The following is a 14,201-nucleotide window of genomic DNA, read 5'->3' as shown; positions in this document are numbered from 1 at the left end:
AGTAAAATAAGATGAGAAAAAATATTAAATAAAAAATATTGAAGAGATTAATGATTAAATTAAAGTTAATTGAAGGTTGTCAAGAGAAAAAATCAAAGTTAGGGTACCAATTTAAAGTAAACAAAGATGTTTTTTAATTAATTAAACACTGCACATTCAAACAATTAAATAGCATTGGTCTACTGCCATTATTGAAATGTTACAAGCTGAACTCAGTTATTCAAAAAAGATGCCAAATGGAAGGCATATAAAACCCCAGTGGAGATTCAGGTTCAAAAGTTGGCCTATGAAGATCCAACGTGCAGTTGAAACTCACTCCATCATGTATCACATCATAAATATCCTTAAGAGTTGAATTAAAGCTAGAGTTATCATAAATATCCTTAGAGTTGAACTAAAGCTAGAGTTATTGGCTGTAACAAACACCATTCCCAGTGTTAAATCCGAAGCATGACAAAACCACCAAAAACTGAAATACATATAAATAGCAAGCTGAAATTCTTGGGAAGAAATAGCAGAAAATGGTAGTAAATTGAGAGGCAAATACCATCATTCCTAACCAGGAGGCCTCATATATTCTACAACTGGAACGGGAGTCACGAAACTGAGGATAATCTTTAACCTAGAAACAACAAATGATTACCAATTGATCTGCGAAGAAGGAAAGCCGTTCCTGCACCCAAATAACATGGTTTAACTCCGGTGCTCGAAGAAAATCCTCGGGCCCGTTTGCGTCCTCGTCAGCCCCAGCAGCCCACACACCAACTGTACAGCTCTCCTGCATTATCGGTTACAAAAGCAGCAGCCATGCCAGCAGCTCCCAGAAAGTCTCAACAGCCCCGGACTTGATGGATCACTCTGATATGTTGTTGTGCCACCATGCACGACCTCGGGTTGCCACACATTCAAAGATACCGAGGCATTAGCGGGAATCATGGAAGTCCGGTGTAACCAGTACCGGGCACGATTATCGCCACGATTTAAATGGAGAGCAACCATGTCTTGAATATTGCACTCTGTGGACCTTCAAGAATGATAAAAGAACAGCAAAGGTAATTACAAAAATCAAAAGGCCCTCGGCAATGACTCCGGTGTGATCTACTTTCAAGAGATGGTTCTACTTTCGTTTTTCGAATCAGAGGTTGCATCTACATCAGAATGTGAAGAAGATAACCAAGCTTTTGTGTCGTGGAATACTAGATTGGTTCTCATGTCACCCCAAACAATAGCCATTTCGCGGTGACAGCGAAAGTCTCCTCCCGGTGGCCGCGGACACGCCCTGTTTCAAGCCTCGCACCAACATAACCTCCTCTACATGCTTCAACTATAGTGAGAATGTAGGTATTTGTTTGTAGAAATATATCTACGTAAGTTGGAAATTGAATTAGGATGAAATGAGGACTTGGTGGTCTGAGGAACATGACCCACACCCATTTGATGAAGCCGATAACTGGTTACAAAGGGTGATGAAACCTAGTGAACTGATGACGAAGGTCACCATGAAATCAGGGGTCTGGCTTTCCATTTGATGCTGGAAAGTGGAAAGTGGGAACCATGGAAGGAAGAGAAAGAAGGCAAAGAGCAAGAACCCTGCCTCGTGTGTATTTTATCACTCTGTCCCTTTTAAAAATCATTTTTCCCCCCCCCCCCACTTTTTCATAAGGCCATTGGATCACTTTTTTATCATGACTTCCACTTTACTACCGAAATTTGGAAAAAAATCATGGAGAGCAACCAACTACTTCTCCTTTGATTTCGGCGGTGGATTCTTCCCCCACTAACAGAAAATGGCCTTCTCTCCCATAATACCTGCCTTGCTGGCCTCTTTGTTGCTAAAAAATCTGATTTTGTTTCTCTGTTGTTGGCACCTTCGAAACAACTGAGCAGGTGAGACAGATGGCAAGCATAGGCTTATGCGGTTACACGTACGAATCTGAGCGTTCGGGCTGGGCATCGTAAAACAAAATTAATAGTATAATAATAATATATAATAATATATAAAAATTCAAAAAAAAATATATTATATTACTATAAATATATATATTATATATATATATGGAAAAAAACATATCCTAACGAAAATAAGTGTCTACAACATAATCTCGGGACAAGCCGAGTCAAAAAAAACAAAGCACTGCCAAACTGAAAGAGCCCAAGAAGCTAGCTTATGGGCAACCGTGTTACAAGAACGAGGAACATAGGCAACAGAATATAACACATTGCTAGCTAATATATCACGAGCAACTTGGAGATGAAAACCAAGGTTGGAGAGATCCTCTACGATACAGTTCAGTTTGTTGATAACCAAACGAATCAGACTCAAACACCGCCTTTTGCCATTAATTTCACAGGCAAACGTTAAACCGATAGTAATAAGTAACACTGCATTTCCGTCAGTCCGTTAGTTGACATATTACCCCTTTTGTTTGCTAGTTAATCGTGTTTGCAGTCCTTGCCCCTTGACATTACATTTGTTGGGTGTGTGTAATTCGTGATTGTTCTCGATGGTTTATGAGGTTTTCAATTTTGTCCAATCATGTTTGATTCTCTAAGAGTTGTTTATTTTACGGAAAATATTTCGAAAAATGTTTTTCTTATTTTTCAGTGTTGGCTGGAGGAAAACTAGTTGATCAACGTAAAATATTTCCTAATCAATATAATTTTCTTTGTATTTTCTGAAAAATAACTTACGGTCTGATTTTCAATAAGTCATTTTCTGAACTTTTCACTTCAAAGAAATAAATACTCAAAATATTTATTTTATGAATTTAATATTAATAAAATATTTTAATATCATTTTAATCAAAATTAATTATTAAAATATTTATATTTCTAATAATATAGTATAATATTTTTTAATATTATAATAAAATACTCAATTATATTATAATTATAAGATATTATTATAATAAATTATATTATTTGTTAATTTCATTGGGATAATATTAGTAAATTATTATAATGAAAATATTATTTATGTATTTAATATTAATCTAATAATCTAATAATATTTTAATAAAGATATTTAAAATATATTAATTATACTTTTAAAATATATATAATACTATTACTTTAATAATAATTAATATAATTAATATTTTTATTCAATAAAATGTACTAATGTTAATATTTTATTAATATTATAGAAATAATATTTTAATAAAAATAAATAAATTGTTCTAATATTTTAAAAAAATAATATTAAGTTTTTATGATAAATATATTATTTATTAAATTTAATATTTGTAATAAATAACTTTTAGAAAAATCATCAACCAATGAAAAATGGTTTATATAACTTTTTTTCAAACACCGTATATTTTAGGAAAAATACTTCTTAAAAATGTTTCGAGTAAAATAAACTGACCTAAAACGATGTTTGAAATTCGTGTAAGAGCGTCGAACCATGTAGGGTATTACAGAACACCTCCAATTTCCAGGATTCTTAAACTCATAATGGGAAGAAAAATTATTAATTTATCCTAAACCAATCTAAATTATTGGACGCCAAAACCATTTCCAGTTACTTGTAACCGTCTTCAAGGTATTTTTAGTGTAATCATTGACACAAAGAACTAATCACTTAGATCACATAAGAATTAAAGAAGAAAAAAATTAAAAAAATTTATCTAAAAAAACTCGAAAAAAATATAGATAAAAATAAATTTAACTTGATCAATAAACAAACCACAAAAAAAGATGAAACTACTAAAGATTACCAACAAAGAAAACATTTACCATACATGGAAAAGTCAATTCAGATCACAATTCTGGAATTTTCCCGCTCAATTGCTTGGAGTTGAGCAGAAGTCAACTGGCCAAGGCCTTCTCATTTTAATGTATTTTATTTAAATCTTAAAAAAAAGTAAGTTGATTTCATGTCTTAGTAATTAGCATTTATTTAAATCTTAAAAAACTGCTGCCGGTATTATTCCGATGCTTTCTTTAAAAGAATGAATGGCTTGTTGTTGATTTCTGATATTAATGCTTGATATGTGCAGGCAAGCCCTTTGTTGATGTCTTGAAGGAAGGTGGTGTCCTCCCTAGCATCAAGGTTGACAAGGGTACCGTTGAACTTAACGGAACAAATGGTGAGACTTTCACCCAGGGTCTTGATGGCCTTGCGCAGCGTTGCCAGAAGTATTATGAAGCTGGTGCTAGCTTTGCTAAATGACGTGCTGTTCTCAAGATTGGCGCTAATGAACCAACTGAGCTTTCTATCCAAGAAAATGCCAATGGACTAGCCATGTATGCTGCCATCTGCCGGCAGTGCGGTCTTGTCCTCATTGTTGAACCTGAAATCCTTGTTGACGGATCACACGACATTAAAAGGTGTGCTGAGGTGACTGAGCGAGTCCTTGCTGCTTGCTACAAGGCTCTAAATGACCACCATATCATGCTTGATGGTACCCTGTTGAAGCCCAACATGGTGACCCCTGGTTCCGAGTCTCCAAAGGTTGCACCTGAGGTTATTGCCGAGTACACTGTCCATGAATTGCAGCGAACTGTACCGGCTGCAGTCCCTGCTATTGTATTCTTGTCCAGTGAACAAAGCGAGGAGGAGGCTACCCTCAACCTAAATGCCACGAACATGCTTCAGAAAAGAAGCCATGGTCACTTTGTTCTCGTTCGGGCATGCCCTTCAGCAGAGCACTCTCAAGGCCTGGTCGGGTAAGGAAGAGAATCTGAAGAAGGCCCAAGATGCTTTCCTCGTTAGGTGCAAGGCCAACTCTGAGGCCACTCTCGGTACCTACAAGGGTGATGCAAAGCTTGGGGAGGGTGCTGCAGAGAGCCTCCACGTCTCGAACTACAAATACTAGGCTTCGTCATGTTTTGCGGATTAAAAATGCAGTACTTTTAGGTCTTTCTTGGGGGATTCTGTCGTTCTGAGGGGGTGAGATTGGACAAAATACCTTTGGTGTCTTTTGTGTTTTGATGCTTTTTGTTCATTTATGTTCAAATCAGTATTCACTGTTCTCATACAATGAGTTCAAAACAGCGTTTTGTCACAATGAACTTGCATTTAATTGCTCTACCGAATTTCCCATGTCCACTGTACAAACTCACCTGTGTCGTACGCTTTTGAATGATAAATCTTATTCGACACTATCGGTTTGTTAATTACGATGATTAAAGTGTTGTTGCCTGACGACCTAATGACAAAATCTGAAAACGCAAGTCCATTTAATCGACAAACCTTCATTTACTGGAACAAATTTGACGTAAAACAACGTAGTCTCAAAGATTTATTTCTGGTTCTGCAATCTGATCTCAATCATTGTTTCTTTAACCTATACACCGTGTTGCAGACACACGAGGGGGTAAAGAAGCTCTCATGCATGTTTTTCACACAGGACAGAAAAAAACTCACCTGACAATAGCACTAAACAGTAAATGATTAGCAAACATGAAATAAATTGGTAGTTGATGGAAAATTAACATAACAAAACTTCCATGAATATGAATGGCTGGAAAGGTTTTTCAGAAATATAAGATGAGAAATATTCCAATGTTTGAAAGCAACACTTGAACGTTTTTATTCAATCTCCCAAGCAAAGCTATTAAAACCTATTAATTCATTTTCTTTTGTTAAGAACTTCAGCCAAAACAAAATGCATGCATATTATATGGGATTGGTAAATTGAGAAATCTGCCATCCCCCCCCCCTTTCATCTTACTGGTTTTCAGATTTGCTGAGCTTCAACCCATGGGTCTCCCACATGTTGTCTCCATCGGCCATGAAGAAGAGAAAGCAATTGTCATTTACAGCATTCACAGCGTCAGAGTTTGAAGGGGAAGAGCCCCCATTTGCTGGGAGTCTCATTGTCTCAGCCTCAGGTCCTTGCTGATCGTTCATTTCACAGTATTCTCCTTGGCTATAGAGGGACTCATTGTTCCTATAATCATTATAATCACTACACCTTGTGCTCTTGCGTTTTATGTTACCCTCCTTGGTTTTCATTATGCAAACACCAATGCTTTTCCATTTGTGTTTGCACATCAAAGCACTCCTCTCAAAGCCTAAGGAGACCATCTTAGCAGCTATTTCCTCCCACAGAATCTCTTCGGAACACCCTTCTTCTTCTTCGAACCTTGATTCCATGCAGGTTCTCAGCTGTATAAGCCATGAAACCTCAGATTCTTGCCAGCCATCTTCCTTAACAGATTCAGTTGCTATCAGATCGTCGCCCTTTGATTCTTTCCTGTCAGGTTTCGTAAAGCTTCAATTAAAGCTGCATCACGAGCTTCAATCCATGCTCTCTCTTTAGCCCAAAATTTGTGCTCTCTATCAAGCCTGGCTGCGTTTTCTTTCCTCCATTCCTCCTCCCTTGATACCCTCTCTTTCTCCTTTTGTTCAAGGGTCTTCGTCAACTTCTCTATCCAAGCCTCTTGCCTCTCCATTAGCTTCTTCATCTGGGAGTCCATAAACTCTTCTATCTTCACCTTCCATCTCGCACTATTACCCTTTTTCCTTTCCTCTTCAATGCCTCTGCAGTTATCAAATCATTGTCACCTGAGGTGTAAGTGTCGAATTCAGATGAATTAGAGAGGCTAAAACTATCACAGTGCTTTCGATCAGAGTGAGAGAGCTCATGATTTGCTTGAGAATGGCTATCATGAAACGGGAAACTGCTGGTGTCTCATATAGAGCTTCAAGGTATCGAAAGAACCTATGGTGCTTGCCATCATGTCTGCCGGCCTTCACTTCCCTAGTCCTTTGGTAATACTTGAACAAGTTTTCAAATTTTTCCTTGCATGTTTCCCCACTCCTTCGATATCCATGTTCTTCATACATGATCCTACAACAAAAAGGGAAAATTACGGAAATGATAATGAATTAAAGTCTAAAATTTAAAGAAAACTAGTATCAATGGACAGGAACCCTAATTAAGATGTGAACTTTGCCAATGTTATGGAAAAAACCGTGTTTCCACTGCTGAGCATTGTGCAGTTTGACCCCTAGTAAAGCAAGCATATAGCATGTTATTTGACCATTCAAAATTGCAGACAGCGATGTGTCTTTGCCAAGGGACTGATAGGACGTCTTTTCACTGATGAAATTAGCAGGTGTAAAAACATTCAAAAGGGTTGGTCATCTTTTGGTAGTAAAGAAGAACCAGTAACAGTTTTCACAATAATGGAGACGACACATTTTCAAAGGCAAAACAACTCATTGCAAGACTATTAAAATGGTCCGCCTTCTTAAAAATACTAATATTAACACTTAACAGCAACAAACAAGATGGCGTCTTGTTTCTTTAACATGAATTAGGCTTACATTGCTCTGTTGAAAATCATGTAATGGATGGACATGGAACGCAAAGCTTACTTTAGGTTAGTAATTTCTTTAGCTAAATCCATGAAATAAGAAGAATGAACAACCCATTTCATATCAGTAGCTAGGAAAAAGAAACGAATTGTTGAATTAGGGTATGGCAGTATATGAGTGTATACGTACCTGGAAACTTCATCCCACAAAGGACCCTTTTGATTAGCTTCTTTGAACATGGGATGAAGACGAGATCTGATCTCAACAAGTGTTAAAGCCTCTTGCCTAGGCCACCTCCCAGTAGCTACACAATCAAACCCACAACTGGCACTTGGGGCAGCAGTGACAGTAGCAATGACCTTATTAGCAGTAGAATCTGAAGGGAACTCTTGATGAAGCCCACAATACATCAACTGATCAGCACCAATTTGTGTACCCACCGTTTGCATCGTGTCAAAGTGATAGTGATGATGGGATCGCGGTGGTGGCCGCAGATCCCGGTGGCAGCAGGAGAATAACTGTGGAGGAATCTGTGGAACTGGAATTGCTTGGAAATTTGTTGGCCTTCCACTGAGCAGTTCATCAGGCATGCCGTATTGATGGTCCATTTCCACTCAGCTCGGTCGGACCGTCTTGCTCCTACAGATAATTTTCCTTCTAATTGCTCTCAAGTAACCTAAGTTAAGCAAGAGTGAACTTTTTGTTCCCGTGGGACGTGCGCGAGAGAGACAGAGAGAAGGTAATTAACGAGGGACACATGGTTGAAGGCAAGGCGACAAAAATGATATTGCAGGAAAGAAGAGAGTAGCTCAGTCGCTGACTACTGGTGAACCAGTGAATTCATGGCATGTAAACTAGGCCTTGGCCCAAACTATTCATTTGTATTACATCATTCTCGAGTTTGAGTTGAATTATTGGCAGGATCAACGTCCTGGAGAAGAACAGCTGATCAGTTTAAGGCCATGGAAAGACTAAAAGTGTAGCCTTGTTTGGGTTTGAACGTAAACGATGAAGGTGGTAGTACTTCCTGGCTGCCCCATGTGATTACAAAAGATTGATGGTGATATATGCAAACAACTGTGGCCATTTTCTACTACTACATAGTACATCCCTCCCCCTCTCAATTTAATGCTTTACATTGCTGCTTCTGTGCAGCTCTGATTTTTTTGGGAAACTGCATTGCCATTGCTAGAAAGAAACCATAGAACGTTAAACATTAATATCAAAAATCACATCTGATTAAAATCAACAAAGGATAGGCATCAAGACATTTATCTTAAAAAACAGAAATAGGATTGTCAAGTAATGAAGAAAAATGGGCAATTGGATTTGGAGACAAGAACTGAACAGTAGAATCTCTTGCTTTTATCTGGGAGAGTGATGGCTTGCTTTTCAAGTCGCAGATTGATCCATCCATGCATTATACACACACACACGCACACACCAAAGTAATTCAAGAAGCAATAGATAAAAAGAGGTGCGTTGGGGGGGGGGGGGAGAGAGAGGCATGAATGGCAATGGCTCATAATTTTTCATTATCTAGTAATTATATTTTAAAATTTGCATTTTTATCATAATTTTATATTTTATAGTTTGAGTAATTGTGTAATATTAATTGTTATTGTCCGTTAATATCAATAGCTAATAATTGGTACTTAACATTATAAAAAAATAGAATATACAAAAGTATAAAACAATTAAGAATAAAAAATCAAAATTATGATTTGGGTAATAATATAGTATTTAAAATATATATTTTAAAATATGGTCTATCTCAAAATACTCTTCCAACATCTCTTCAAAAACTATCTCTGCAATTTAAACCTAAAAATTAAAAGATTAAAAAAGATCACATCATTTAAAATAATTCATTATCATAATTCTAAAGGCTAAAACATATTATCCATTTATAGAGTCAAATACTTGATCAACATGAATCATTATTCCATAAGAATTCATAATTAAATAAACTTGATAATCAAATAATCTTTAACCAAAGAATCACACTAAAATTGCAAATTAGTTTCTAATTAGAATTTGAATCAATCTAATAGTATTTCCCTTGACATAAATTCAAGAATTAGTCTTAAAATCTTCAACATCTTCAATTCTTATGTAAGTTAAATAATCGTTGAAGTTCTGCCGTCAAGTTTCAATAAATTCAACTCCTACGATTAAAGCATCCTAATTATTTGTTTCGATCACAGTAATAGTGTCCTTAAAGTATGAAATTTCATTGTTGGACCGCAACATAAAATTTGAGTTAGGGAATATTTAATAAGAAATCTAATTTAGCTAGGTAATCTAGAATCAAAATGGTGCATATGTGAATCCATCAAGTGACTTTAATGGTAAAATTGAATGTTGTTCTCCCTAGAGGACCTCGGTTCGAGTAGTTGTATATGGGTGTGTGCGTGTTGTTAATGGGATAAAAAAGATATGAACATACACTACATTATAATCACACCAAACTATTAAAAAAAAGACGATTATACTCTAGTGAAGGTGGAGCTATGAAACTTTGCAACCATCGTGATAAAATAAAAAAAAAGTTGTCATGTTTTATGTTTTGCAGGTTTCAACAATTTTCGAAGATAAAGTTATTTTCCTTTCGTGTCAGATGATGACTTTATCAGTAAATACATCTTGATTGAATAAAGAAAATGAGAAGTTTTATATTTGAACAAGGCAACTATAGACATAACGATTCTAGAAAGCAGAAAATAATTAAATTACGAGCATAAAAGATTCAAAAAGAAAAAGACAGTTCAATTTTGTAAGCATAACAATTTGAGAAGCATAAAAGAATTCATTTTATCACATGAATAAATAACACCAAGAATAAAATTATTTTTAAAGTATTTTATTGTCGGGAGTAGGCGTAAAAAAGAAACTAGATCTTCATAGAGATTTAATGAGGTTGACATGTTATTTAAATATAGCATTATAATTAATGATGAGAATCATGTTATGCATTATATAGCTCGAGGTGATACAATTATAAGCAAAGTTGACACTTATGATAACCTTATTGATGTGAAGTCTAAGTTACCTCGTACATCCAAGTTTGGGCAAGACTTGATTTCAATTAGCAATTATTGTTGGAGAATACTCCTTTAAGAGACTTCATGAAAGAAGTGGAGAATATGTTCTCAATGTGAAAAACTTTCGTTGATATGGAGAATTGATTTTTCTTGAGTTTGGGTGTCATTGAATTTGAGATTTTATCTCAAACTTCTTTCTATTCAAAACTCGTGTCAATGTAGAGATTGCTAGAATTTAGCCTAAATTCGATCTTACTCAAATTGATTGAGAAAAGTAGAAAACCTAATTTAATTGAAAGTGTGAAGTCTATTATAATTTATGTTGATAGTGAGTAGAAAACATAGTTTGAGTAGATTTCTTGCTATGCAAGTCTCTTTTGTAATCAAGTAATTATCCATATAAATAGATACTATAGATTAGGGTTAGAAGTCAAATTGTTCATGGGGAATTTTTTTGTTTGACTTTTTTCGTGATTTTTTACGAAATATTTTTTCACATAAAATATGTATCTATTTTACTGTGATCACTGTAGGACGATAACCAATTAACCACTAGTCTCTCTTTTTTTTACCGTCGAGCAACACTATAGATAGTGGTAAACACGGTACTCCATGTGAGGACCAGTCAAATACATTTATCACCCTCCAACTTGAGGGGAGTGTAGAAATGACAGTCAAAGAAAGAAGACCGGAAAGGTGCAAACTACAAAATGATACAGCTAAAAATCTAGTCATATAATGTTGTGTTTTAGATATATTGTCCTATCAATGCCAAAATTTGCTTGCTATTACCAGACAACATTCTGACTTAACAGTGTAGTACCAGACACTTCACATTGATGTAGAAAATTATGTCATTATTATTATATGAAGAGCTAGAAGTTGTACATATATCTCATTAATGCCACCATCTAGACACCATTGAACCCTCTCTAAATACATGATTGCATATACATGATGCCCTCCTTTCACCATTACATCTTTCTAATTAGTTCTATTACTTAACGAGCAAGTCAGGCTGTGCTCGGCATCATCGTAACAGCTTCAAAGTATGTTCCCGATCAAGCTCTGGTTAACGAAACTAGCTCTTCCGATATTTCTTTCATCAGTAATCCGAAGATGGTGTGTTCGACTTCTAATGACATCTCTCTCATTTGCACTTGATGTCTTTTCCAACAATCCAGCTCTTTTCTCAAATCTTGTTCCACCATCATGTCAAAGGTGTTTGATTCCACCTCCTTCCATGACTCCAGCCTCTGGCAAACCCTTTTGATTGCCGCTTGTCTATCGACGTTGCCGCTTTGTTCTGTCTCTTCCTCGGCGATGAGATCGGTTACCAGCCTTTTCATTCCTTCCGGGACATGTCTCGGATTGCGGAAGCTTGAGTTAAGAACTTGGAGAAAGCCAACAACATTCGTTTCAACATCGGATGAAATAGATTCATTTCCGGATTCCTCTTCTTCAACGATGCAAATTCCACCGTTATCGTCATCTTGATCTTCTTCTAACATTATCTTCTCGAGCTCAATCGGATCCAATCCAGCCAGTTTCTCGAATCTACGAAGTTTGTGCAGTAGCTGCTGCTTTGCTCCTGGTGATAAAACAAGGATAACCAAAGAGGATATCGATATAATATATATAAATTCACTCTCCGACATAAAATCTTGTATCCTCCTCTAATGTCAGACGAGATTAATCAGTGTCTTGAATCAATCAAAAGCATCAAATTTTCAAAACAAACTGTGAAAAATCCGACAAACCGAAGAGTAAAAAAGTACAAGCACAGTCAAGGCGGATCTCCTAACATTGAAAATGTGGGTCACACATGAAGTTATGACAAACAGACATGGGTGTCTGCTTCATCAACTGCTCATATAGCTTAAACGAACACATACACATCATCATATTTAAGATGCTTACCTTCATCAATCAAATTAAACTATGCATTAAATGTGGAATGACATAGAAGCTGACAGATAAAGACCACACAAAAGCAAAAGGCAAGGGGTACAATTGATTCAGCAAACATACTTTGTACGACCGCATAGCTGCATTCAAGATCGAAACCATCGTTTTCATCACAGTCATTCACGTGTCTATCGTCGTCATCGTTCTCGAACCGAGGGTCCAGCACAGATACTGGACTGCATTGTTCTTTCTCTTCATCATCCTCTTCTACTTGCAGTTTCTTCAATCTCTCTACTTCGTGATTTGCCTCGTCCTGTCACAATCCATCCAACAAGAACCTTTGAGTAACACATTATATTCTTTTTCATTCGATAATGTTCTTCAACAGGTTTAATGGTGAAAGAATTAGAATTAGAGTTTTGACTTTTGTTATAAAAAATGGCAAATAAAAAGAAAGATGTAGTAATCTAGCGACAGTTGTCTGATTTTCGTGAAGGGGTCCAACAGAAAAAACAAAACAAAAGAAAAAACTGTCCCTTGAGGTAAATGTGATAGGAAAAGTAAATGACATATATAACCCTGAAAGCAATTCAAACCTTCCAACAAAATGAGTCCGAGAGTGGCAGGGTATATTTGTCAATTCAGATCCAATTCCGGCAAAATATTTTGTAAGCAAAGTTGATTACATTTGCCGACAGTTCAAGCATGTCAGAGAACTCAGTCAGTCACCTGAGTCCTGAAGAACTCCGTAAAGGAAGAGGCTTTAAAACAGACAAGATTCGCTGCTCTAATTAATCAAATTATTACTAATCTTTCTTTAAATGTACTAACCTGTTTTTCGGGGGACGTCCCCGGGGAAGAGAAGAGGGGTGTCCGGTGCCCAAAAGAAGGGTTTTTTTGGAGCACGAAATGAAAAGGGCTCTCGCAAGAAGAGAAGGCTGGATTGTTCCCTAAAACATCTCTGGACGACATTAAAATCTCTTCGAAATCCTCGGATTGACTACAGCTACATGAGGTATCCAAGGATTTTTCTTCATTGCTTTCCGACCAAACAGCGCTGCTTGGCCTACCATTGTATGAACATGAAAACCCCATTCCGTAACCACTCTTGTCTTCCGATGAAGACATTTTCGTTCGACTTGGATTGTTTTTGGCCACTGTTGGATCCCTGTTTAATATGTCCTTGACTGAAACTTTTGCTCCGTCGTTAGCTATTTCACGCCTACGGTTTCTATTGCGGTGCGTTAGCCTCTTCAGGATGGAACTTAAGAACCCAAAACTAGCGCCGCCGTTGTGTTTGGTTTTCGATGAAGATTGCTTTTGAATCCTGAGAGCGGCTTCGAGGAGAAGAGCAGCCGTTTTAGCTGGGATGTGAAGGAAAATGGCGTTGGGGCTTCTGCAGGGGCTTGTACCAGGGGAAGCCAACTCGAACAACGGAGACTTCCTGGAGAAAAAGCAAGCGTTTTTGCAGGAACTTGAAGGGGAGTTGGAGTTTCGGGAGACGGGTTTTCGTTTCTTGATCTGGAGATGAGTTAAAGGTGACGGTTTGTTCAGTTGACAACGCCTATCGGCAATGTACTTGTTCAGAAGAAATGGCTCTTGATTCTCCTCGAGCAACTCGTGCAAATGCTTGTGACCCATCATCACAAGGAAAGTGAAAATTCTCAGCAACTTATGGATTTCAACAGCAGCATGAAAGAGTTGAAGAGGATTCAACTTTAAAGAAATGGAATGCAAAAAAGTGGAGATTTTGAAGAAGAACAACCTGGCTTACAATTTACAAACAAAAGAACAGAGACAAATATAGAGAAGAGAGAAGCGAAGAAATGAGGAGAGTTCCTGATTCAAATCTGGAGAGTTTACAATATCGAGGCAAGAAGTGATAAAAAATCAAAATTATTATAAAATAATAACAGTCATAAGATTTAGACAGTGGAAAAGGATAGGCATGTAAACGAATCGAACGCACACGGACGGAT

General features: G+C 36.8%; 1 protein-coding gene and 2 pseudogenes across 1 annotated transcript; 1 reads left to right on the top strand and 2 right to left on the bottom strand.

Moving 5' to 3' along the window:
• The first annotated feature begins 1,394 nt into the window (after positions 1 to 1,394).
• Positions 1,395 to 13,490, top strand: LOC120159879 (annotated as a pseudogene).
• LOC120159886 lies at positions 5,577 to 8,077 on the bottom strand (annotated as a pseudogene).
• Positions 11,210 to 14,148, bottom strand: LOC120159887. Its single transcript, XM_039170404.1, has 3 exons — positions 13,054 to 14,148; positions 12,346 to 12,535; positions 11,210 to 11,905 (listed from the first exon to the last, which is right to left on the bottom strand). Exons 1-3 carry the CDS (start codon positions 13,864 to 13,866, stop codon positions 11,376 to 11,378), a joined length of 1,533 nt encoding a protein of 510 aa, XP_039026335.1. The 5' UTR covers positions 13,867 to 14,148; the 3' UTR covers positions 11,210 to 11,375.
• Between the last annotated feature and the right edge of the window lie 53 nt (positions 14,149 to 14,201).

The sequence above is a fragment of the Hibiscus syriacus genome, unplaced genomic scaffold (genome assembly GCF_006381635.1).
Source record: "Hibiscus syriacus cultivar Baekdansim isolate YM2019G1 unplaced genomic scaffold, ASM638163v2 tig00111378_pilon, whole genome shotgun sequence".
In the NCBI taxonomy this organism is placed as follows: domain Eukaryota; kingdom Viridiplantae; phylum Streptophyta; class Magnoliopsida; order Malvales; family Malvaceae; genus Hibiscus; species Hibiscus syriacus.
This window is presented reverse-complemented; position numbering and strand designations above follow the sequence as displayed.